Source organism: Eublepharis macularius, chromosome 7 (assembly GCF_028583425.1).
Source record: "Eublepharis macularius isolate TG4126 chromosome 7, MPM_Emac_v1.0, whole genome shotgun sequence".
NCBI classification, from domain to species: domain Eukaryota; kingdom Metazoa; phylum Chordata; class Lepidosauria; order Squamata; family Eublepharidae; genus Eublepharis; species Eublepharis macularius.
The window spans coordinates 94,048,214-94,075,398 of NC_072796.1; the positions used below are offsets into that span (position 1 = coordinate 94,048,214).

At 40.0% G+C, this 27,185-nt stretch overlaps 1 protein-coding gene across 1 annotated transcript in view; it reads left to right on the plus strand.

Annotated features, from left to right (window-relative positions):
* The first annotated feature begins 1,502 nt into the window (after positions 1–1,502).
* DNAJC5B (DnaJ heat shock protein family (Hsp40) member C5 beta) overlaps positions 1,503–27,185 on the plus strand; it is a 34,918-nt gene continuing 9,235 nt past the window's right edge. Inside the window, exons 1-3 of the mRNA XM_054985453.1 lie at positions 1,503–1,555; positions 15,091–15,221; positions 25,605–25,818. Of these exons, the coding sequence (XP_054841428.1) occupies positions 15,115–15,221; positions 25,605–25,818 (321 nt within the window). The 5' untranslated portion in view covers positions 1,503–1,555; positions 15,091–15,114. The remainder of the gene's footprint in view (positions 1,556–15,090; positions 15,222–25,604; positions 25,819–27,185) is intronic.

The window sequence follows — 27,185 nt, forward strand, 5'->3', positions numbered from 1 at the left end:
GCATCCTAGAAGGATGCTTGGCTTCCAATCACCAATCATTTTGTGATTGGCTCCAGCATCCAATTACAGTCATTTTGTAATTTTCCCCTGCTGGCAGCCATTTGATGATGGTGCCGCAACTTGTTCTCAAAATTCTAAAGTGCCCACAGGTTCAACAAGATTGGTATCTCCCTGCTGTAACTACTATGCAACACTGGAACTCTGTTAAAGCAATGTATTATAATATAATAACATTCAATTTATATACTGCCCTTCAGGACAACTTAACACCCACACAGAGTGGGTTACAAAATATGTTATTATTATCCCCACAACAATCACCCTGTGAAGTGGGTGGGGATGAGAGAGCTCTGGAAGAGCTGTGAATGATCCACGGTCATCCAGCTGGCTACAAGATGATACTAACATGCTTATTTTGGCTCAAAGCAGGGGATGATTTTTCAGTTCTCCTCAGGACTATAACTAGTTTCTGAAAGCATTTTGAAGGTAAAATTTATTATATTGGGATGTATATGCTGTACTTGAAAAGAAAGGTAATCTTTAATGGTCATTAGTAATAATAATAATAATAATAACATTCAATTTATATACCGCCCTTCAGGACAACTTAATGCCCACTCAGAGCGGTTTACAAAGAATGTCATTATTACCCCACAACAATCACCCTGTGAAGTGGGTGGGGATGAGAGAGCTCTGGAAGAGCTGTGAATGATCCATGGTCATCCAGCTGGAGTGGGGAATCAAACCTGGTTCTCCAGATTAGAGTCCTGCCGCTCTTCTTAACCACTACACCAGACTGGATAATGAAGATGATACTAACATATGCTTATTTTGTATGGCTATTAAACTTTTGGTTTACATTTTTTAGAATTTGGCTAATCTTTTTCAACAATGGTAGAAGCACTGTCTATATAAAGTGAAATTCTGTTCTTTTATCACAACAAGCCATCTGCAATTAGACTTCTCTGTTTTCTGCTACAGATGCTACAAGAATTGCTATCCTCTCCCAAGCAGACTTGGAAGAAGAATTTACATTTGTATGTAACATTGAGAATGAGATGCGTTTTGGTTAAGACTTGGTTAAGACTTCAGTTCGAATCACATAGCATGACAGACAGAATTTACTGTAATGGATCTTTCTTTTAAATAAATCTTCTTGGGTTACTTCCCACAAATGGACAAAATGAAGCGTTCTGGCATTGTTACAGGAACATATATGTGTGTTTACCAAATTTTTGTTCCTTCTATTAAGCAATATTTCCAACTTCAATCTGCAATTTACTGTATTTTAAAGACAAGTTAAATACAGGTTATATAGCTATGCAAATCACAAAAAGTTGTTTACCAAGCTCTTAACTGTTCCTCAAACGCTGTCATATATCACATTTTTTTTAAAAAAAATGTCTGTTATAGCCCTGTTTTAAAGCCTCACTGCCATTTTTACCTGAACAATTTTCACTCTTAATCATTTGCTGACATCTTCACTGTAACAAAGTGCCTCAGTTGTAACCCTTCGGGATATAATGGATAACTTGAATCCTACACCAGATTGGAAGTAAGTTGGATGGTAGGATTTTATTTGATTTGAGGAAGAGAATGTTTCTAATTGCTACTAGTAGCTAACATTTATTTAGCATCAAGGGTGTTCTGAGAACTGGAAGAAAGGTAAACAGAACAATTCAGGTTGATGATCAGATTTATTTGTGTGTGGACAAGGTAATCTATTGGAGGCAAAGAACACTTGAAAATAATAGAGGCTTACCCATGGCTGTTTGTGACTTCTTAATGTGACTTCTTTCTGTATCTCTCTAAAATTTATGTAAGGCTCAAAGCAGGGGATGATTTTTCAGTTCTCCTAAGCACTATAACTAGTTTCTGAAAGCATTTTGAAGGTAAAATTTATTATATCGGGATGTATATGCTGTACTTGAAAAGAAAGGTAATCTTTAATGGTCATTAATAATAATAATAATAACAACAACAACAACAACATTCAATTTATATACAGCCCTTCAGGACAACTTAATGCCCACTCAGAGCGGTTTACAAAGTATGTTATTATTACCCCACAACAATCACCCTGTGAGGTGGGTGGGGCTGAGAGAGCTCCAGAGAACTGTGACTTGCTCAAGGTCACCCAGCTGGCTTCAAGTGGAGGAATGAGGAATCAAACCTGGCTCTCCAGATTAAAGTCCCATGCTCTTAACCACTACACCAAACTGGCTCTCTCTTAGTCCTTGGCTCAGCTGCTTGGGTCAGTTCCAGTTTGTGACCAATGAATGTAGACTTGGGTGTGTTTGGGGGAGATCTGAACAACCATTTTGACTTTAGAATGTCAGTAAAAGCTTGTATGAGAGATTAGCTCCTTTGGTTGCTACTGTAATTAGCCCTGCCCCTTGAGATGTAAAAGATCAATTATTTTTGGAGGAGCATTTAGGCCACTGAAGCCAGTGTGGTGTAGGAGTTAGAGGATTGGACTAGGACTGGGAAGTCCCATGTTCAAATCCCTACTTTGCTATAATGCTTGCCTTGGGTCAGAGCCAAGCTACAAGTGACGCCTGACACAGGTTGGACACTTGTCAGCTTCCCTCAAGTTTTGATGGGAAATGTAGGCATCCTGGTCTTGCAGCTGTAATGGAGAGCCAAGCTGTAAAACCAGGACGCCTACATTTCCCATCAAAACTTGAGGTAAGCTGACAAGTGTCCAACCTATGTAAGGCGTCACTTGTAGCTTGACTCTCAGTCTCTCAGATTAACTCACATGGTTGCTAGAGGAGAAGGCAGAATCTTAGAAGGAGGAAAGGATTAAAATATATCGATAGAATCATGATGGGTAGCCGTGTTACTCTGTAACAGTAGAAAAGAGCAAGAGTCCAGTAGCATCTATAAGACTAACAAAATTTGTAGTAGGGTATGAGCTTTCATGAGTCACAGCTCACTTCTTAAGATACCAAGGCTGTTAATTATAAGATGTTTTGGAGATCACCAATTTATAGGGTCACCGTAAACTGGAAGTGACTTGACTGGAGTTATTCTATATAGGAAAAAACTGTTGGTATCATAATTTGATTTTATGTATATTTTGCTTTCTCTCCTTCCCTGGCCTATCTTGCTGAAATACAAGTATCTTCTTTACAAGATTGTCATAAAACTAGGGATATATGATTATACCATTTAAAAATTTTACTTTTATATATTCACTGTGAGCATTTTTGTCCATCTTACTCTCTTTGTTAGTATTTCTCTTTTGGTAATTTCTTTTACCGCATTTAATTCCATTTATATGCAAAATAAACATTACTTTTAACATCAGACTTACTGTTGAATTTAATTTTTGTTGTTGTTCAGTAAAAAGACAACTGTGTCCCATGAAACCATCAAAACTTCCAACTTTCAAACTGAACCACAGTGGTCATGAAATTTGGTAACATACTTTTATAAAATGTATCCGAATTTATTCTAACATGAAGATCCTGATACAGAATTTGAAGTGGAAAGCTACTTTGCAAGAGTCAAAAGGGAAAGTGGGAGTTGTGAATACCTAATACCTCAGCTTGGGAGAGTTACTTCCCTCTTCCACATCGCTGCTGTCAAGAAACTCCAACCATGAACACAGACATTTCAGAACTTCATCGCTGACCAAGCTCTATTTGTTTTTCAGTAGCAGCAACAGAGTAATTGTGCTGCAGTCTTTGTTTTCAAGCATGTGTAACATGCCAAACCTTGCACAAAATATCAGCCATCTGTCTCTTTATGGTTATCTGAACTGCTTTTCATCTATCGAGGTCAAATAATTTGCTTTGTTAATACACCAATTCTTGGATTTTTTTTTACCAGTTAATCATACCACCACCATCTTGCATTAAAAGACCGTCTGAGTGCCAGTGAAACTTCTGCAATAATTTGAGGGCTGAATCTGAAAACAACAGTGGGTTTGACTAGAGGACACAAAGGGAAGGAAGGGCAGCCAGTCCAAGCAACTCACCCAACCACCTCCTTAGCTCATTTGAATCTAGAAATTTGGAAGGCAAATATTAATACGGGAACAATTTCCCTGGGAAGAGAAAGGAGTATTTTGTGAGGCAGGAGAATGAGGACAAACAACAAGCAAAGACACAGCTGAAAATTTACACAAGGTAACATTGTAATCTCCCTAGTAGCTCACAGGGGTGGAGATCACTAGGATGGGGAAAGGGGGAGCAGGAGTCAAGACCCGCCCTCTAAAAATGTGGAGGTATGGCAAAGGTCACATTTTGCTGGCGACAATCTATGTTTTAATCCCCCCTTTCTCCAAAGAGAAAGGGGAGATAGTTGTAATTCTCCCTTCCCCCATTTCATCCACACGATAACTCTGTGAGGTAGCAAACGGTAAGAGAGTGATTGGCCTAAGATCATTCAGCAAGGTTCGTGGGTTTAAGGTGTGATTTGAACCCAGCTGTCCCCAAACCAATATTTTACACCACACGCTGACAAAAAAAGAAGAGTAGACTAGTGTGTGCATATACACACACATACTGCAGATCACCTCTGGAAAGTTGCACTCTACAAGGTTATCATTGGATCCATACAAACACAAAGCAATCATCCATGGTTTGAATCCTATCCACTCTCTTCTGGCGGAAGAGGGGGGCAGGCTGTACCAAAGGTTCCGGAGCTTGCTTATACAAAAAGCCATATGGGATAGGGCTGTAGGGAGCACAGGAAGAAGGCAGGACTGACCATCCTCGTTCTTGTGTACAGTAGCATAGCTAGTAGCAATGCATCCAACTCCATATCACTATTTGGCATTAGTACAAAGTACTAATGCCAAATACTCCCCATTTTTCCCAGTTCAGTGGTGTGTCAGAATGAATAGATTTAGGTTAAACCACAGTTGACCTTGGAACAAAAAGTTTGTCCAACACTAAACTCCTTTGCCTCATTCTGTGAAAGCAGAAGGGAAGATTGTGGGCTATACAGCAATATACTCAGTACTTGGAAACTAGCATATTGAAGGTGGGGGTTTCTGGTTCTAACCATCTAAGGGCTCAAACTGGATCGAGCATAGTTTGGCAAGATGCCTGAAAAGCAAATATGCAACATAATATAGCTGCACAACTGCTGCTACAGATCGAAAGACCAGATCAAAGACAACAGCAATTACAATTACTATTTCTTCACCCACTCTTATAAAAATGAAAAATTTTCAGCAGTAAAATGTTTTAAACTGATGTTTGTCGTCATGTGTATTTTATCTTTTATATAGCATAATTCATAACGATGCTCAAAATTCAGTCCATTTGGATTTAATAATATGGTTTCTGTAGTCTCCAGTCCCTCCTTTTCTTGTCTGATCTGTACTGGACTTAAAAATTGCAATGAGATTAAATTCATGGGAGGATATGTTTCGGATATAAATCATTTACAACCATATGACACCAGAGGGAGCTGTAGTTCTACAGAATCTAATGATATAGTGGGATGTAAATACAGTTTTGCACTTTTAAAAATATATTTTAGATTCACAAATACACATATATACCACACCTTTCTTCCCACTGGGTACCCAAAATAGTTTACAATATTGCTATCTCCTGCTCCACTTTTTATCCCCACAATAGCCCTATGATGTAGAGGAGACTGGCTCAGGGTCACCTAATGAACTTCAATGGCAGAATGGGAATTTTGACTTAGGTCTCAGATCCTAGTTTGCCACTCTAAGCTAGGAGTTCCCCACCTTCTAAAGCCTGTGGGCACCTTTGGAAATCTAACACAGGGAGATGGGTTGAACAACAACAACAAAAATGGCCACTATAGGAGGCAGAGCCACACACAGAGAGGAAGGCCAAGTCCAGGGAACAAGAAGGTTTAAATTTTCTTTTAAAAATACTGGGAAAGTTGAGTAAAAGAAAATAAGGCCAACACTGGTGGCAGCTGCTGCCAAAACAACGTTATTTTAATCTGCACAGCCAGTCAGATCTCCAGTTGCCAATTAGAAGTCCTGCTAAGAAGGCACTCCACCTGCCCCCATCCAGTTTCTAAAAACAGCGGGTACCCAGAAAGGAGTCAGCAAGCTCCTGAGTGCCCATGGGCACCATGTTGTGAGAAGCTCTGCTCTAACCAACACACCATTCTGGGCTTTTAAAATCTTAAATCTATTTTCCCCCTTCTCTAAATATCTCTTATACAACTGTAAATGTTTGATACCGCTGTTCTCTCCCAGTTTTTCTTTTTCCATACTATACCGTCACACCTGCTACACTATACAGAAATTTCAAGGGAGCGTGATACCCTTTCTCTAAATATAGTGATGGGCTCATCAGAGGAAATATACAAGTTTAAAGGATGTATCTTTCTTCAGATGAGGAATAGTGAAATAGTGTTGTAAGCGGTCGGCCCAGCCTCCATTTCAATAGCCATTTTAATATGGTTGCTTGTGATATTAAAAATATTACCAGGCCTCTGGATTTAAAATGGCTGCCGTATTGCCACTAGAGAGCCTTTAACAGTTGTTGAGTCCCACCCAGGAGAACATGGCATGTATGGAATGCTGCACAGGAATGCGGAGTGATTAAGAGGCGATTGGATTTACTATCCTTCCAGCCCCAAAGGTGCCCAGTGCAACAAAGTTCTCGCAGAGTCATCCCCACTTAACACATTTCTTTCCCTTCTTCTGTGATAAGATCTCCTGTCCTTGATTGAGGAGCTAATCAAATGACATTCATAAGTATATACAGTCATTCCTGGGAAAGTACAATCCCCACCTAAAATCCATCAACTCAGCTGCAGCGGGATTCACTAACAAACTATCCCTTTTGTACAGTGCTAGAACGTGTTTTGCATTTGCTTTCACACACCCCGGCAGCTACCAATCAAGATACTCAAACCTTTTGTCAAACCCAGGAATCGACCGTTGGAGTCTTTGTTCTAACGGCTAGGTGGGCTCTTCCACCTCAGGGCACATTTTACCTGTAAAGGTAGAGCCCTGGCCTCATTCAAATTGTACATGCTTCCGGATCCACAAGTGCTGTTCCCTTGAGGTTTGCCCAAGCCTCTTTCTCTCTTGGCCGAGGACGCTGGCCATTCAAAGCTACTCTCTTCTTCCGTGGACTGGACCCCTCTTCAGGATAGGTAGATACATTTGCTCCCTCTCTCTCTATTCCCAATTTCTGGCTAAGCTTCCTAGGACTTGGGGTGTATGTGTGTGATTATTTTTGCCCCGTAATTCTGTGTGTATGTGCATGTCATTTTGTTCTTAATAAAAGTTATTGATGGACTTTAAGAATCAGCCTCGTTTGCTACTTTGGGAAGGGACCTAGTAGAAACTGGTGATAGATCCCTGTGGTTACCAGCCTCTTGCATAGCCATTCTCCTTGTTAGCTAATTCCCCCACAAATCATTCTATTGCAAGGAGACCAGTTCTGGTAACAGATTAATTGGTGGAAGAATGCGGGCAACACCCTGTACTTTTATTCCCATGATTCGTGACCACAAGGAATAAATCTACAGATGTATGGAATCTTCCTCACAAAACCAACAAAAATAACAAAGCATTTGAGCCTGGTGAGCTATCGTGAATCTTGTGTGTGTGCCTCTTTAGTTACCCCAATTTGGGAAAGGAACCTTTACCCGATTTTTCTGCCTTTCACTCCCTGGGAATTGTTCCCATGCGTTCTTTCGATCTATTTGTCGGGGGGGGGGGGTTAGGACACATTTTCCCCAGCCCCCTCCTTCATAAAACTTAGTGTCTAGCAGTTAGAGGTCAGGATAGATTCCTCCCAGTTGCATGGAGGTTGGGACAGACCTCTCTAAAAATTACAGAAAGTTTAAATAGTGAACCACGTGACCTTTTGAATTTTGGCAACTGAGCCGCTTAACTTGAAAGAAACTAGCCAGTGAGTTATAGAATTTGTTTAAAATAGGGTTAGCAATTATCCCGGTCGAGGAGTAGGCACCCTCCCTTTCAAAAATTAGCCAGTTTAAATATACTTGACCAGTTGTCCAGCTTGGTTCCTAAAAGCCCTCTTTCCCACCCCCCGCGCTCCGCTTAACCCCAGCCGAGCCACAGCTATAAGTTCCACCAAGTTCGTTTTCCCCCTTGTCCACCCTACCAGATAATAGGAGCAAGATTTTCAGGCCACAAGGAGCCTACCCGTCCCTGGATGGTAGAAGAGCCATGTTTGTTTATTTATTTATTTTTATTTATTAATTTATTTATACTCTGCCTTTCTCCTCAGAAGGCAACTTGAGGTGGTGGAATAATCCTGTAGGTAGCAGAAGGAATCTACAAGAGTTCTGTACCCAAAGACTCTCATGGCAACTAGAGACTAATAATAACTGCACTTATATACTACTCTTCTAAACAGATTAGTGCTCCACTCTGAGCAGTGAACAAGATCACTGTAATTATTATCCCCACAATACAGCTGAGGAACTGAGGCTGAGAAGAATGGCTTACCCAAAGCCACTTACTGAGGTCGTGGCAGTAGTGGTATTTGAACCAACAGAGTACTGATTTGTATCCCAACTACTTAACCACTATGCTACAGCAACTAAGAGATGGAATATGGTATAAGCTTTCATAAGCCAGAGCCTACTTTGTCAAGCGCATTTAACAAAGTGGTTTCTGCCTTAGGAAAAATTATACCACAATAAATCTGTTACTGCATCTGAGAAAAGGGGTTCTGGACTACAAAAGCTCATACCACAATAAATCAATTCATCTTTAAAGTACCACAGGACTCAAGATTGTCTTTGTTACAATAGATGAACACATCTACTTTTTGGATAAATATACTTATATCGCTTGGCAATTTTGGATGAAAGTGATTGACGAACCTTTACTCTGTAGTTTTATTAAGTAGTTTAATCCTAGATGAAATATTCTGTGGAAGCCAATAAAGACTTGTTTGAGTACAATGGTTATGAAGTGTTTGTGATCAGTCTAGTTTAAAAGTCTTCCCTGTTCTCTTACTTGCTTTTGGGGTCCAGAACAAGTAGGAAAATGGGGAAAGACTTTGGAACTACAGAGATGTAGCAACAAAAATTTTGGAGGGTGCATGTGACCAAACTGAACAGTGGCCACCTTAGAGCCAATAGATCAGTGATGTAAGGGGCTCTCAGGCCAAATGCATTTATGTATGTGTGTGAGCTCATATCTGAAATGAAGACAAGGTGAGGTATGTACAGTCACCTACAGCAGCTGATCCACTGTCATGGTTGTTCTAAGTAGCCGCTGTTCAGCCACGCTTTGTATTTTGGGATAAGAGAAACCCCCAGTATGCCAGTCAGTTTATAATCAGTTTATAATCTTCAGAAATAAAACATTTGTGCCTGTAAATATTATGCCCTCTCTGGTATAGAAAATAAGGTTACTTGACTTTTAAATAGGTGTAGCTAGACCACTACAATCAGGCAAAGCAGAGCCAAGAATGAAACATAATCAAACTGGGATATGATGCACTTTTTGGTGTCACTGGCGACCATGCTATAGCAACCTTCTCATGAATATTTTATTCATTCTTTCATGGACCTTCAGAAGGGATAGCCAATTGGATACTAGAGTAACAAAAAAGGTAACCAGATCCCACTGACCTGTTTAACCCCATGCATGAAGGAAGAGAGGGAGAAAAAACAGCAGCCTCTTTCCATGGAGAAGTGAGTCAGGTAGAAAACTGTTACATCTGAGAGGTCCTGCTTCTCTCTCTCTCTCTTTCAGGATAAAAAGCATGCTTTTATAAATGCAATCCGAGCATGAAATAATACAGAAAGTTTCAATGAAGCATCCTTCTATAAACTGAAGTCTGTTTCAGAAGTTTTAGAAACAGGTATGTTTTTTGTGTTTCCAGGCTTTGTTTGTATCATATATACTTGATGTTAAAGAGCAAGATGCCTGATTGTTCATGTTATGTGATGCTTTATATACTTTCTTAAAGTATTTGTGCAAAAGTTAAAGGATATGCTGCAAAATAATAAAAATAGGATAATATATTCCACCAATAAGAACCAAGCCTAATATTCTTGAATATTCATATTAAAATTAATAAAATATAGAACGCTGAATGTGATAGTGAATTATTACATCTTGTATTACCCTTGAAACAGTTTAAGGTTGCACTGTTATGTACATTCTTAGTATTTAAGTCCCACTGCATTCACTGAGCCTTTATTATGAATAAACATGCCTAGGACGGAGCTGTGTGTGGATAAATAACATTGGATTTTGAAGTCAAGAATTTTTAAGCATCTCAACTGTTCCTTAAATCGAGGAATTTAAAGATCTTTACTTTGAGGGAACTGAGCCATTCATTAAAAATTTAGTCCTCAAACAATTTGATTTGGGCTACAGAGCTAAACAGTCTGATTTTTACAGGTACTTGGGCACGTGCTTGGAATATAACTGGATATATCCAGTTATAATCCAGTCTTGCACACAGTTAAACTGATTAAATGCAATTGAAATTGGGTAGAATTGTAGCCATGCAGCACATTGCTATGCATGCCTATGCAGAAGTCAGCTCCAATGAGTGCAATAAGACGTCTCCTAAGTAAGTATACATTACACTGTAGACTTTGGGTTAAATCCAGACAGCTTTTTTACTCAGTATCATCTCGTTACTACTGCCCTGTTCCAGATGGCTTTTTCCTGGGCAGCTCCCATTATCCCCAGCTCCATTATCCTCTTTGGTGATCAAGGGGGATCCACTCCTCCTTTCTTCAGGAGCAGAAAAGTTGGTCGGATCCAGCCCATTTTATTTTAGCATTACATCTGCCACTAGTGTCAGAAGCTAGAACATTATGAATGGTAAAACATCACCACTTCATGAGAATGGGAAAAGAGGTGGTGGAACTCCGCGGTTCCAGGAAGTGATGCCGCTTCCCAGAACCCAGCACAACGCATTACAACAAGATAAATGTTAGTAAGCTTCGAAAATTACACTATTATGAGAAAGGGTTTTTTTCCTTTCTATATCTTCTACAAAAAATGAAATCTTCCATTGCCTTTCCCAAACATTTCATTTCTTTGGAATCATATTTTAAAATATGCAAGAAGGAGGGGGCCTCTGATCTAAATTCTAACAGATTCCCTCTGCCAGCACAGAAAAAAAATCGAAAATTCTTTCTCAAAATTCCACAGAGTCTGAAATTCCTAATCTAATGAATATTGAATTTTCAATTTTTCAGGGAGGGTTTTGCTTTACTGGATCAATTCAAAAGAAAATACTCAACTTGCTGCATTCGATTTACACTTAGTTCAAAATGGCTTTTTTGTTGTTGCCTGGCAACTCCACCTTACCAATGGCTAAGCTGTTGTGACATTGTGAAATGCTCATAAATATTCCAATGTCCCAGATAAACAATATTCATAAACACTTCCTTAACACCCATATGTCCACTGCAATTTCAGTGATGTTAAATTGTTAATCAGCTGAGGATGGGGAGAACCATTTGAGTTACAGCTATTAAGACATAAGAACACCTATATGCTGATGAATATATTGATGAAAGCCTTCGTTGACTTGGACACAGCTATCCATTCCTAGCATAAAACTGGAATAACCATAACTGATATCTTAACTAATACAAATAACCATAACTGATATATTTAACTAACACAGAACCAATCTGTATTCAAAAGCTGTGAGAACCATAACAATGTCAACTTCAGTCAACAAAAGAATGAAAGCAACACACACACACACATACATGCACAGCTCCACCCACCCCCATGAAAAGAAAGCAGAATGAACTCAAAGCAGTGCGCACACACATCCCCCACACTCCCCATGAAAAGAAAGCAGAATGAACTCAAAGCAGCGCACACGCACACACACACGCAACACACACACAGCCTCACCCCCTGAAAAGAAAGCAGAATGAACTCAAAGCAGCACACACACACAGCCCCACCCACCCACTCCCCCAATGAAAACAAAACAGAATGAACTCAAAGCAGCACACACATACACAGAAACCCCTGAATGAAATGAAAGCAGAATGGACTCAAAGCAGCACACACACACACACAGCCCCACCTACCCACTTCCCCAATGAAAATAAAACAGAATGAACTTAAAGCAGCACACACATGCACATGAAAGCAGAATGAACTCAAAGTAGCTTAACCTCCTCTGCAGAGCCGGCCCCAGCAGCTCTACTTGCGCTCTCTCTCTCTCTCTCTCTCTCTCTCTCTCTCTCACACACACACACACACACACACACACACTTACACAGAAAGGAATGAAAAGTAAGCAAAATGAATTCAAAGCAGCTTAACCTCCTCTGCAGAGCCCACGCTGTGCCCCAGCTTGCTCTCTCTCTCTCTCTCTCTTTCTCTCTCTCTCTCTCTCTCTCTCTCTTACTCACAGAGGAATGAAAAGAAAGCAGAATGAACTCAAAGTAGCATAACCTCCTCTGCAGAGCCTATGGGGCCGAAGGAGGAAGGAATCACATGGGCAGATTCCAGAGCTGCCAGAAAGCTGTTCCGGGGTGTTCCCCCTCAAAAAAAGCCCACAGTTGGGGGGGGGAATAGTTCAAAAGGAGTTTCATGTGGACAGCCAAAAGTAGTGAAATCTTTACAAACTGCTATACTTCTGAAACCTTTTATTATAAGTTTATCTGGTTACTACTAACCCAGATCCTGTTCCAGATGTTTCACTGGATGCAACACTTGTCCTATGTTAAACATGTGACAGACAATACATTCTTAATAAAAAAATCTTAATAATTAAGGAAACCTCCTCTCCTTAGGGGGAAAAAAAAACAACCTTCATTTCATGTGTATGTGTTTTGTGGTATTTATTTCCTTTGGGTAAAGTTAATATCAATAAAGCCCAAGTACTCTGATACCAATATATTTATTTCAAAAACACTATTGTCGAAAGACATAAGGAATATAAAATAACTTTATATTTCCCACTGGAGGGGAAATTATTGTTCCTAAAGTGATGAGTTTAGTCTGCTTTGTGTAACATTTATTGGTTTAGGAAAGTAGGGTTGGATAGCATCTACTTCATGAACTGAATACAATGAGCGAATTTCATTTGTTACAATCTCATACCCTAGCAAAACGGGGACCAGTAAATAATGCATGAATTGGGGCAGGATAGTATTTCTTGCTGAGCAGTAAGGACAGAGGTAAAAAAGCTAAGATCAGTTTTACCTGAAACAGAGTAGTTAGAATAGGATGATTTCCTGCCATGTGAAAGAAAGAAAGGGACTGCTTCTATGACCTGTGGCAACATTTGATAGGATCAGGCACTAAGATTCCAGAGGTGTTTTAAGACCACATTGGATAGCTTTACATGAATGTTATGAGCTAATTCCAGCTTCCAGGGCCACTGTATGTGCTTTCCCCCCTTAAGCAGCTGGCTGAGTTGGGAGTGTGGGCCACTGGGCTTTGCTTCTACATGGCTGGCCACTTTCAGAAAAGTGTTAAAGACAAACTACTGCTTAGCCCCATGACATTTATGCTATGGAGTCAATATTGTTCCCCAAGCTATTTAACATCTACATGAACCAGCTGAAACTCAGCTTTTTCTCCTTAATCACTGAATCAGTGGGTCTGCAGAGGACTTGGAAAAAAGGTTAAAAGTAATGAGATAGATAAATGCCCATAAATAAACTGAAATTGAATCTAGACAAGAAGTTGTCCATGTGAAGTTGTGCAGCCACTACGTGCTCTAGATCAATGGGAAACCTGTTCAGGGAAGAGGGAGCCAGTCTGTCCTGATGGAGGTTGCATTTTTCCTGCAAAAGCGAATTCATAGCTTGGGGATACTGCTGGATCCTGGCCTACAGCTGGAAGCTCAGGTCTCTTCCATGACACATATTGCCTTTTATCGGCTTCAGCTAATACCTCAGCTATGCCTGTTCCTTGAAAAACTTGATTCAGCCATGGTGATCAATGCAGTGATCCAGGTGAGATTAGTGTTATGTGCTTTGTGTGGAACTACCTTGGAAGACTATCCTGAAACTTCAACTAGCTCAAAATGCAGTGGATAGTCTACTGTTGGTGGCAGGATTGTGCAGAACTGATTTCTTTTAATTACCAGGACTTGCTGGTACTTACCATTAAGGCCCTAAATGTCTTGGGAACTGTGGTACATGAAGATTGCTCCTCCCATATCATTTAGCTTGCCAGTTAAATTCTTCATCTTAAGTGTTGGTGTTCCTGCCCGCACAAGTAAAGCAGGTGGTGACTGGAGATGAGGCCTTCTCAATGGTAGCACTTTACCTGTGGAATCTCCTCCCTCATAGCTTGCTTGGTGACCTATGTTACTCTAGACTTGTGCATGGAAATTTGTTTTGTTTCATTTTTGTTATTAATTCCAAAAGGGACTGTTTCATTATTTAGTTGTTTCATATGGTTTTGTTTCATCATAATCTCTCTTTATTATTGTTTCATTTTCATTTCCCATTTGTTTCAATGAAAGATCCCCCCGCCTCCTCCATGAGTCTGTATCTTCCGAACTGGGCAAATCTCAGGGGAATTGTAGCACTCTCCTAGAACATCCATTCTCCAAATTTCAGACAGACAGAATAAAATGGCCCCCATTTTTGAGGCACTGAAATGCACTCATGTTTAACATTAAAGTCTATGTGAGAATTGATGGGAAAGATTCCAAACATACAGTAACGCAGACAGCAGCATGCAGGGAGGGGGATTTGACACTTCAGCCACTTAGCAGGAACAATAGTAGCATGAGGAAGCAGCAGGCTGACAGAGGAAGGATGTTTGGTGGCCAAAGGAGGGTAACGAATTGAGGCAGGCAGGCAAGAGGACCTGGAGGTGGATTTGTAAAAAATATTAAGAAAAAAATCTGGGGCTTGAAACAGATCATGAGGACAAAGGGGAGTATCCTATTATTTGCAAACATTAAAGCAAAAACTATATAACTTTGCAAACAATTTGAGTGGGGAGGGACCTTAGGATCTTTATGCATATATTATCTTGGTATTCTGCTGCGTATTTTTATTTTGCAAATCACCTTTAAGTACTTCATTGAGGAGGAAGAATAAGGATCTGAAGCATTTTTAATATCTAAGGCTTACTTGTTTCTCTAACCATTCAGAAACATTAGCCCTGTGGTGTCTTTTCTTGCATATTAGAGCTCATGGAAATGCATTGACAAGATGGCTGAGCAAAGGCAGCGTGCTTTATCTACATCAGGGGAGGCACTGTATGAAATCTTGGGTCTATCGAAAGGAGCAGCCCATGATGAAATCAAAAAATGCTACAGGTATTTATGAAGCTTCTAAAACATTTCTCAAATGGGGAGCCAGGGTAATACCGACATATTTTTAAGGAGATTGGGTAGCTCATATCTTTCAGAGTTTCATAACAAAACTGTAGAAATTCAATACCTTTTATCTATTCCCCGTACTATTTTACTAGCAGTTTACCTACCAGAAGATGTGGCTGTCTTGTGCTATCATATATGGCCCAGTGCAAGTGTGTCCATATGAATGTGGCTTACTTTCCAATTTGGCCCATATTTACGCTGGAGTAGCTGAGACATAAGGAAGGACAATCTCTTTCTAACTTTCACTCCTAGGCTAAAGAAGTTGCTAACTTAGTTTTTACATCCAGCTACAACAATGTGCTTGATCCAGGAAACAACACAACTACATAGTAATAAAGAAATCACTGACAAAGTGAAGAAGCTTCCTGGCACAAGTTTTTAATGTAATACTGAGACCCAGAATATGGTAAAATCAGAGATAGTTTATTGGATAGATAAAATAGCACATCAATCAGTCATGGTAGTATCAAACATACTCAATAAGTAAGAAACAACAGTATTAACAGGAGAGGAAAATCCCATCCCCTATCCGCCAGTTTCTCCCTTCTCTCATCCCCATGCTCCCAATGGCTTTATTATTATTATTATGTGTTTATGACACAGTCCCATAATCTGAGTAGAAAACCCTCCTGAGTTAACATGCTGCTGCGTTCACCACCAGCTGGAGGCCGTTTTCACACTGTCTATAAATCCCGCGAGACTCACGGAAGGCTGCCGGCTTCCTCGGGCGATTTTTAACACCATCCAATTACAAAATGCCGTAAATCACTGTTTGTGGCGTTTTGTAAACAAATGGCATCAAAAATCATGCGAGAAAGCCAGCAGCCTCAGCCTTCCTTGAGTCTCGCGCGATTTATAGACAGTGTGGAAACGGCCAGAGTCTTCAAGTTGACTTTAACGGGAGTCTTATGTAGAGTTGTTGGGTTTTCCAAGTGTCATCCCTTCAGTCACGAAAGGGTTAAGCTGAAGTTTCCGTAAGCGAATGATAGCAAGTTTAGCAGAGAGCCAATTAGGAGTAAAGCAGACTTTTCCCTCCAAAAGGGGTGGAGCGTTGGGGAAAGCTTTCAGTTTCTTAGAGAAAGACAAAGAGAACAAAGAAACAAGATGGATTTTTGTTAGGCTGTTGTTTTCTTTTCCATGTAACCCTTTCCCTTATTCTAGAAGTAAACTTTTTCTTAGAAGCTAAACACACACGTGTATGAGCTACATTATTCTGCTGTGCTTTATTCACTTCGCTAAACATTTCCAACAAGAGTGCATTGGTCTCGATGTTACTGTGTCATGAATCCAGGTAGTGGACCATCTTCCAGGCATTTACTTGCTTCTCTAGCAGCAGTTCTGGGTCTAGTACAACCCCTAGGCTCTTCAGTGAATCAGCCAGGGTCAACTGAATTCCATCAAAGGTCAGAAGCACATTGTCCTTCAAGATCTCCACTTTTCCAACCAGCATCACTTTCATCTTGTCTGGGTTCATTTTCAATTTATTTGCTTTCAGCAAATTGACAACATCTGTCAAGAAGCAACTCATTATTACCTCTACTGCATCACCAAGGGATGTGGGCTCTTGGTTTACCCTCCCCCTTAAGCCCAAATGGTCACCTTCTAACTCCCTTTCTCCGTTCTGTTGTGACAGTTTGCTTATTATAAGGTCCCAACATTTTTTTTTGCATGTTATCATATTCAGAGGTGGGTTCCAAGTTTTTCATTTATTGTGTTACGCAGGCATCTACCAGCAAACACTGAATTATGTTTTTAGGAAAACATGCCACATCCTCCATCACCAACACACTTTTCATTAGGCCAAAGTTTAACTCACTTATAGTTATTTTCTTAATGTTAACAGGAATCATTTCCCAAATACCTGCATGTTCAGACATGTAAATTTATACCTGTATCAGACTACACTTTCCACCGCTGTCCATTCCCTGGCCTATATCATGCATGTGTCCTTGTACTTCAGATTAAATACCAAAAAGTAAATTGGCAATTCCTCTGCAGAAAGGCTATCTATAAATTTAATTCTAATGATGGCCCCAGAGCACAGATCAAAAAAATCCACATAATGGGGCGATATATGGATAGGGTTGAATTTTCTATAAACCTGGGGAACCCCAAGCCTTGCAGGAAAATCAGAATTTAAAAAAATAAACACCAAAATGAAAAAAACAACATCTGTACTTGTGCAAGCATTGCAATTCAAACAGGGAAAAAGCCAAACAAGATTTTGTGTTTTAAGATCTCAGCAGCAGCCTAGCCAAGGGTAGCTTGAAGTAGAAAGCTCATAATGCACGCCTTCTGCTCCAAGCCTCCCTCACATGCTGGCCACCGACCCTCAGCTGGCCTGTGTTGATTGGGAGAGGCTGGGCCAACTGCTTACACAGTGTGGTCAAGGTAGTACAGGTTTCTAGCCTCAGTTCTTACGAATTGTGTCTGAATAAAATTAAAATTCATTTAAATCAAAATGTAAATAAGCGGCTAGGGTCATTACAGTGTAATGTTTGGTTATCCTATCTCTATGAAGGATAGGATAACCAGGTTTGTTTGTTTGTTTGTTTTAAACAAAGTTCAGGTTAAAATCTTTGTTTTGTTTCTTGCAACTGAAACCTTGTTCCTGCAACAGTGGGTCAGTTCAGACATAACATGAAGCTATGGTTTATTTTAACTGTGATTAATTAGTGAAACTAGGTTTGGGCCAAAACATCCTGAATTACAACTAATTTCTGGACTACAGAGATAATTGGAGAAAGTGGCAGCTTTGGAGGGTATTCTCTATGGCATTGCCTCCCTATTGAGCCTTCTTGACCAAACTCTGCCCTCCACCAGGCACCACCCCCAAATCTCCAGGAATTTCCCAAGATGGAGTGGTAATTTCACCTGGCTTGTCTCACTAAATCCTAACTTCAGCGCTGTTGCTCTTTTCCCCATTTCCCCACCAGAGAGCCAGCTGATTTCCAGGTCTGCCTTACAGAGCCCAACTACATAACCAACTTGTTTTGCATTAGCTGCTGGCAATGTGAAGGCAGGGAAGCTTTGGCCAGTCTCTGAATGGCAATCGACTGCTATTTTCCCGTCCACTGCTCAGAGGCTGACCAAGGAAGACGTGAAGTTTTCTTGTACCAAAACCCCAGGAAAATAAGCTGCTGCCAATTTCACTGCAAATCCTATACACCAATTTAACCAAACTCATTCCCGAGTATCTTTTCTCTGCTTTAAGGCATACAAGATGCTTACAGCAAACCCTGAATCCCCCAACACTCAGTTTTATTGATCTATCCCAGAACGTTTCTGTCTCCAACCAAACATTGCCTGTTCCCCATATAGCCAGATTATTAACTACCAGAAGTCTCCAGCCACACAAAGCGCCATGAAGAGTAAACACACCCAACACCTGAGCCTACTTTGTTTCTAGAGCTCAGCCAATCAAGACATTTGTGGTACCATTGGTGATGTGTTTTCCTCTTGCCTATGCATGGAAGGGGCTTGCCACATTGCTGTGTCTTTAAAAACTTGAGGTGAGAGATGAGTCTGTGGCAAGGCTTGGCACTGGCAAGAATGCTCTTGTCTTTGTGCTGCTATTGCCAGGTGAATTTGTACACAGGCTAAAAGATCAGGGAGACCCAAACTAGAATTAAGCTTAGATACTGCGTTTGTATGTAACACAGAACCATAGTTAAGACTAGCTGTAGTTAATAAACTACTTTCAGAGCCTGTTTTGAGGTACCCAAATTAAACGTAGATAGGATGGTAGGAGCAATTTTGGATGATAGATTAACTCTGTTTTGTTTAATTAAAGCATGGTTTTGTGTTACGTTTGAAGTAGCATAGTTTGTAAGGAGATAGTTATGGAAATACTAATATAGTTTACGTAAAATTGGCAGTGGTCATTTTCAGTGTATGTTCCTCCAACATATATCTGGAGATGAATGAAGGATTTCTCTTAAACTTTTATACGAAGTAATTAATTGAGTGTTTCAGACAGAGCAAAGTTGCAGCCGCTGAATAATAAATTAAACTAAAGGAGAACTGATACCTGAAACTTTGTTGCTATTTACTTAAGTAACTGATGGCATGTTTTGTCGAGTCTGTTTTATTCGTTTATTCTGAAGATGGATATCCCACAATGATCAAATCATCTTCAAGGTGGCTTATAAACCATACATAAAATACAATACCGCCTCTACTCAGTAGCAGCCTTTGAACCTCTGGGCAGAGGCCAGGGGGGTTAGTCTTAGTGATTCTGGGGTCCTGGGCACAAGTCAAGGATGAGGCAATAATATCACTGGGAGCAGTTGGGAGGGTAGCAATAAGGACAGCACCCCTACAGCTGATACCTGGCCACTGAAGCCCCCAACATGACTCCCAAGGCCATCATCACCTATGGAGTCATGGCAGCAGAAGCTTGAGGACAACAGCTGGCACATCAGCAGTAGAGCAATGGGGAGGACTTCCCTGCTAGCGACTGCCTGAGTGACACCACTGATGCCACAACTCCAGAGGTAATGATAGTGAGAGACAGAGACTGCATCCCTCACCGTCATTATCTCTGGAGGTGCAGCAGTGGCTTCAGACCAGTAGCAAGCAATTCACTGTAGGTCAATGGGAAGCCCCCTCCTATCACCCTACAACTGATTGCTGGTCACTGCCTGTGAAGCCCTTTGCCAGAGATCCCAGAAGCAGCATTGGTGTGGATGGAAACCAGGGCAGCTTGGCAGTGGACCCCCCCCTCCCATGCCAGGCCTGGGACAGCTGCCCCGGGTGCCCAATGTCTAAGACCCCCCCCCCCAGCAGAGACCATGGCATCCCCACATCTGCAGTCCCAAAGCAACAGGCAGCTGGGCAATTTTCTTTCTGGTAAGGGAGGGAAGCTGCCTCTCTTCAGTTGCTCTTTCTTTAGCTGATGGCTGGTGCCCAGCTGGTCTTTTCCTAAGGCGAGGCTGCAAATTTTGGCTGCGCTCATTTGTTTCCAGGAACCAATGAGGCTCTGCTTTCTCATTTCTTGTTTCACAGGAGCAAAGTAAATACTTCCCCTCCCCCTCACTTTTCTAGCATGAGACCTTTAAAGAGAAGCTGCAGCAGGCAATAAATGGGAGTGATTGGGGTCCCCTCATGACATAGACATTACACTCCAGCATCAAACACAGGCTGGTGCCATTTTAACAGAGGCACTTTCTGTCTCCCTGTGCTGTTTACAGCTTTCTTAAGAAACAGGAGGAAACATCCAAAGGTGTTGTAAAAGATTGTTGATGGGTTGTTTTTCTTGGATAACTTTCTAAAAATAAAATCAGTTTTTTACATCAGCTTTAGATATTTTCCTTCCATTCATAGACTGAGTTTTGAAAATATTCTTTCTATAGTAGACTATATTACAATAGTCTACTATAGAAAGAATATTCAATAGAATATACAATAGTCTACTATAGAAAGATACTGCCCTACTAATGGAAGTCATTGGGTTTAAAAGTGTGTAACTCTGCTTAGGATGGCACCTAATAGCTTTCCTTTCTGGTTGCCAGAATTAAATTTATGGTTGCCATTGAATCTAGTCATTTTTGTAGGCACACTGCTTGTTTATATTGGTGTTGATTTCTGGTGGGACTAAGATGCTCTAATCCCTGAAGGGGAGAGTTGTCATGGAAGAATGCAAAATAAAGTGGATTTCATTTTGCATTGTACATGAATAGTGATGATTTACATAGCAATCTATGGTAAAACTGACAGGGGTGCTTTATCCATCTTTATTAGCAATTACAGGTAAAAGGAGAGGCTGCTTCTGAATAAAGTGGAAATATCAGAGGGATTCACACTTAATGGAATGGTTGTAAATACTTGCGAGATAAAAATGATGAGTCATACTCTTGGATTTCTTTTAATTGATCCTTTCACTTGTTTTAATTAGTTTCATGAATCTCAAAACCTGCTGCTGAACTAACTAGTTGGCGAAGCTGTATTATTATCCTATAATACCTGACTTCAAATTTCCTATTGCTATTAGTTAGCTTGGTCCTTGCCAAAATGAAAACACCTATGGTATTTAAGTGTCATAAACATATGATTTTTTTCTACTAAAGTTGGTATCTGTAGCTGACAGATCTCAACTTCAAGAGCACATTCCTTCAAGTTATTGTTCTTTGTAAGCACCAGTGAAATGAATGGAAGCCTCACATTACCCATAAGAGCAGAGAGCAGAACTTCTAGTGGCCTTTGCCTCTCAGTTTATAAAGGTACCTCAGAGAGGCTGGTGGGATTGAGCTTCTCAATCTACTGGTTAATCGGTTTCTTAAACAGCTGCATAAAGTAAAAGAACGCACCAAAATGAAATACACTTACTTAGAAGAAAATCTCACTGTTTTCACTCAAATGTACTTACAAGTCCTCGTGTTTTGGACTGCAGACAACCCAAGACAGGGCAGTGAAAGTCAACAGATCCTGGGAAGAAAAGTATAAAGTCATCATCCTCTCCTAAAGCATCCTGCCAGTCTTTGAATTCTTTATTAGTCAGACAGATTCATCTAAAATCTGTTAGCCTTTATAGCTATGGCAGGCCCCATTGTGCTAAACACTCAGGTAAATCAAATTCTGTAACAAGAGAAGTCAACTAACATTTAGTCAACTAAATTATGCAGATTTGTCATATTTGACTTATTTATCTTTTTTGCATGAGTTATTATGAATTTTTTTCTGTTTTGCATACACTCTTCTTATCCACACAGAAAGATTCACTCAGGCCTTTCCTCACTGCCTGACTGACTGGGATAGATTAATGTCTCTGATATGTACAAACTGACCCAGGAGCACATGCAGTTTGCCTGACTTAGACAGAATTAGGCTCTCAGGCTTCCACACAGTTTGCCTGATTTAGCCAGAATCTTTTCTCCGAGACATCCAAAGACTGGCTTGATCAGGATCTCTTGGCTGGTTAATTCTCTCTCAGAAACACACAGACAGACTTTCTCAGGCTCCACACGGTTTACCTGACTCAACTAGAATGATCGCTTTCTCTCGGCATACTGACTATAAACTTCGCCCCCTAGGGGACAGCTACTGTCCAATCAGAGCTGACACTATCCACCCATCCAGTCCCCCTCCATTATTCCTCAAAGGCCTGCATTTAAGCCCACCGTAACAATTAAAAAAAAACATTAACCAGCAGAAATAAAATCCAAACAATTAAATGCAAAAAATGACAAAGTTACTGTGAGGATAAAGTGGAAGAGGAGTGAAATAGGATGTTACTCTGACTTCCCTGGAGTGAAGGGTGGGACAAAATGTGTGAGATTATGGCTGGCACAATTTTCTTGCCTTTCTTTTGAGAATCCGCATAAGCTTCAAGAAACAATTATTTCTCTTGCCACTAGAGGGCACCTGCTAATTACCAGATACAAGAAGAGTCTTGCACAAAAGCGAACTAGCCTTCCGAAATCTAATTTTTAAAAAGTCAATAGAATGGCAAATATCTTTGAAATTATTTTTGTAATTATTTTCATAATGGGGATGAAGTTATCTCTGTACTGTACAGTCTTCAACACCAGTGTACATTTCATGTTTCATTTGCCTAATTGTGTTTTGAAGACGCAAGTCCTGGGAAACAGGCATAGCTTCATAAAGGTTGTATGGGAAGATTAATGCATTATTCTAACATTATCAAGTATCTTCAATACATTCTAGCCACTTCTCTGTGCATAATTCTTACTGAACTCTATCTTTAAGCAAAAGCTATTATGTGGGTTACACTTCCTTTCTACAATCCACCCTAATCTGTTGTTACAGACGTGACATAGAGTTAGATACAGTCTAAGTTTTCTAATGTCAGAATAGAACATCCTGCCTCCCTCTCCCCATTTCAGCCTGCGGATCACCATGAAATGCTGTTCCTAAAGGACAGGGGACCCTGAGGAATGACATGAGGAGGGTCTACAGTGGGAAGGGGGATTGGTGGAAATTACCAGTTCAGTGTGGGTCCATCCCATAGTCTGGCATTTTTGTGATTCTGTCTTAATAAAGCAGTATTTTCAATGCTTCTGTCTAGTTTTGTTTCTGCTTTGGATCCTGTTCTCTGGAGAAACTTTTCAGACAATAACGTTAAACCCCCAATTTTAATATAAATACGTTTCATTACAATATCAACTCTGCTTTGGAGAAATAACAAGTAGCATTGATTTTAGCAAAAGGGGAGTTATTCAATCAGTAGTACATTTCTTTATTTATGTGTTTGCATAATTTATACCCCATCTTTCCCCCCAGTGGGGACCCAAAGTGGCTTACACTGTTCTCTGCACTTCCATTTTATCATCACTATAACCCTGTAAGGTAGGCTAGGCTGAAAGTGTGTGACTGCCCAACAAGCTTCCAATGGCAGAGGAGGGATTCAAACTTCAGTTTCCCAGTTCCTTGTCTAACTGCTACAATAAAAAAGTGTCTTGAGGATTAACCTGGGTGATTTTTTAAAGAGAAAGAATGATCCATACAGTATCATCTATTTTGCTGTTTAAAAAACTCCTTCCCTTGATGTAACTGATCTTGTTACACAGGTTTTTCAATACTTCCCCATTCCTGCTTTTTTAATATCACTTCCCCCCCTTACTTCTCCCACTTGTATTCTTTATTGCCAGCCCGTATTATCTCCTGTCCCTTTCATTCCATATTTTCTATCACTGTTAATGGCTCTCCTTCCGCCTGCAATGTGTCTGATTTCCATGATATGTTACATCTGGATGAGTGATACATCTGGATGTGTATTAGTCTGCAATATATCTCTTGTGAGTTTTGTGAAAGCTGAATAGGGCCAAAGGTTAAATAGCATGTACCTTCTAACCAATATAGTTGAATGCCAATGCCTATGTAAGCATCACTTATGAAATCAAGCATATAGTTAGGCAGAGATCCAGACAGTGCAGATTCAACAAAAAGCCCAGAGGCTGTCATCTGCCTCCTCTAAAAGATTATTGGCAGAACAATACACTACTCCAGGAATCTCCTCTCACCCTGAATAATCACTGCACTTATATCAGTCCTTCTAAAATAATGGATGTGATAAGTCTATACTCTTTGTAAGGACAGCAAGCTCAAAGCCTAGGATGCCTCTCCACTTTGTACACCTGCTCATTCCAATAGGACTAAATCATGCCCCTCACTCATTAAAATGGAACTGATATTCTCAGGATACTGCATTTCTGAACCCTATTTTAATTTCTGTATTGAATAGTGTAGGTACAGCCTGATTATAATGAGAAATTTACTTAGTTTATTTTAGTTCAAGGCATATTAACAGATTCTTGCATTTAGATACAAGTTTAAGGCTGCTTACTTGGAGCTCATCATTACATGGAAATCCATTATGTGGAAATCATGTTCTGTTTCCACAGGCTCCCCATTTAATCCCATTTTGTAGAGGTAGGCTCTCATTCTAACAGAAAACGTGTTATACTTGTCTCCAAAGATTTCCTACTTCCCTTATTTTTCTCACAATGATTTAGTCATTCATTTCTACGACTTCACACACAGGAATCCTCAAAATTGCCTTAAACCACAGCCCAGTTTTTAAAGGCTAGCTGTTAAGGACCACTATTTAGGCAGCCAAATATGTTTATGACCCCCATAAGACCAATCTAGCTACATTTATTCAGCTGTAAGCTCTGCTGTGGGGGGGGCAGTTTACTCCTATGCACATGTGCACAGGATTGTAACCATAAGCACTAATTCTAGGCATGGTTTCTTGGAAGTAATCCCCCAATGAGCAAAGTGGGACTTTTTTCGAAGTAAGCGCTTGGAGGATCAGGCTGTTTGTATTCATGCTCATATGTGCTGTGGTTTCTGGATGAAGTCATCAAAATCTCAGTCTGTGTGACGTTGAACACATAACTGCAGTCATGATTATAGAAAAAATCAGTACACATTATATAAAATATAGTCTTTAAGATTTAAATAGACACTGTTTCATAACATTATTTGTATAATTAATTCATCTTAATTAAAACAGCTTTTTTGCTTTAACTGCAGAGAATTGAAAATTATTTGATATATTTCTTGTAAAAATCAATATCAAAGTATCCTCTAAAATTCAGCAAAGCTGTATTTTCTATCCAAAGCATGCAACTAATGAGCATGCAAACAGAAAACAAAACACAGACCTACTTGAGCAAAGACCTCACTTACAAAAAATGTAGCATTGAACAATTATTATTAAATCTGCATTGATAAAGATTTTGACTATAAATCCGAGTCCGCCAGTGCCATTTCAACATTCTGCTCATGAAAGAAGTGTTCCTCCTGCTCCGATCCTGTCTAATAACAACTTTCTCCTTCTTTTCTTGCTTTCTCAAGGAAGCTGGCTCTGAAATATCATCCTGACAAGAATCCTGATAACCCAGAAGCAGCAGAAAAGTTTAAAGAAATCAATAACGCTCATGCAATCCTAACTGATGTTTCCAAAAGAAATATATATGACCAGTATGGATCATTAGGACTGTACATAGCAGAACAATTTGGTGAAGAAAACGTCAATACATATTTCATGCTTTCTAGCTGGTGGGCAAAGGTAAGTACTTGAATGCAAAAGTAGCTCCTCCTTAGTAAGATGAAATTATGATACTGCAAGCCTGTTTTTGGCCTGGCTGTTGAGAGTGTTCACCGAACCTGCATGGAACTTCCACAGAGTTCTAGATAACATCAATTTAGAACAAGGTTTAGCCTCAGAAAGAGCTTTGTAGAAACAGTTGCCTGTCTTAACTGTGGAAACATGAATAGCGAAAGAATAATCATTTGAAACACCCTCTTAGGGAAGTGCTTATTAAAGGATGTTTCCGTGTCCCTTTCGTTTACTAATTAAATATACTGGATGCTGCATTAATCGCCTCAAGACATTAATTATATTTGAAGCTAGAGCTCCAGGTTAATTTTGACTTTCTTTTCAGTAATGACTAAATGTAAATGACTCATTGCTGAAAGTGAAAAGTCCTCTTGGTGTGACAACCAGTTAATAAGTTATTGCAGCTCAAACTTAGCCCCATTCTGGGCTATATATGGCATGGTGTATGCGTAAGCAATAGTAATACATAACACTGTGTGTGATTATGGCACACCTAGGTGCCTCGCAAAGAGGGTGGGGAAAGGAAGTGGATGATCTGAGGTGGAAGAGTTGGGAGAAAAACAAAATGGTACAAGCTGAACTGGGGTAAATGGATCTTGCAGTTCTGATGGCATCAGAGGTCTTATTCATCAGGTTTATTATGTAAACTGAAGAATTTGGCATTTGTGGGTGTACGTATCACACACTAGCACTTCAATCAGTGTCTGACCAAATGCATTGGTCCTCAGGCATTAAGAATGTGTCATATCTCACACCTAATGTGTAATTCTCACTGCTATTTTGAGTATATCTTTGGGGCAGGAAAATTGTTAACTTAAATAGAACATAGATACACAAGACCTGGCATTTTACACAAGAGTTAGTTTTTGCTTTTGCTTTTTTAAATTTTATAATACTTTTATTTTCCCCTCTCTGAGATATTCTTGCACTTTAGCTTTACCAAATGAATATAATTGTTTAGTATTATTAGGAGTCATAGTTCCCTCCCCCAATAGATTTCTATGCCTTTTACAGCCACACTAGAGATACTCATCAAATGCAACATGCTCCAGCTGTAAAATGCAATGGTGCAGATGCATATTGTAATGTTTAAACATCCTTTCCATATTTTCTTGTTGTTCTCGTATGCCAGAGTCTGGACTTCTTCCATCAGGTTTTATTTAAAGGCCACAGATCTCCATTCACAAATTATAGAGACAGCACAGGAAGCAGGGATTTAACCTTGAACATCCCACACAAAGTTTCAGTAGTTGAAAAACTCATCCTTCCCTGGAATATTATTAGCTCTCTCAAGATGAAAAGATGGGATTTTAAGG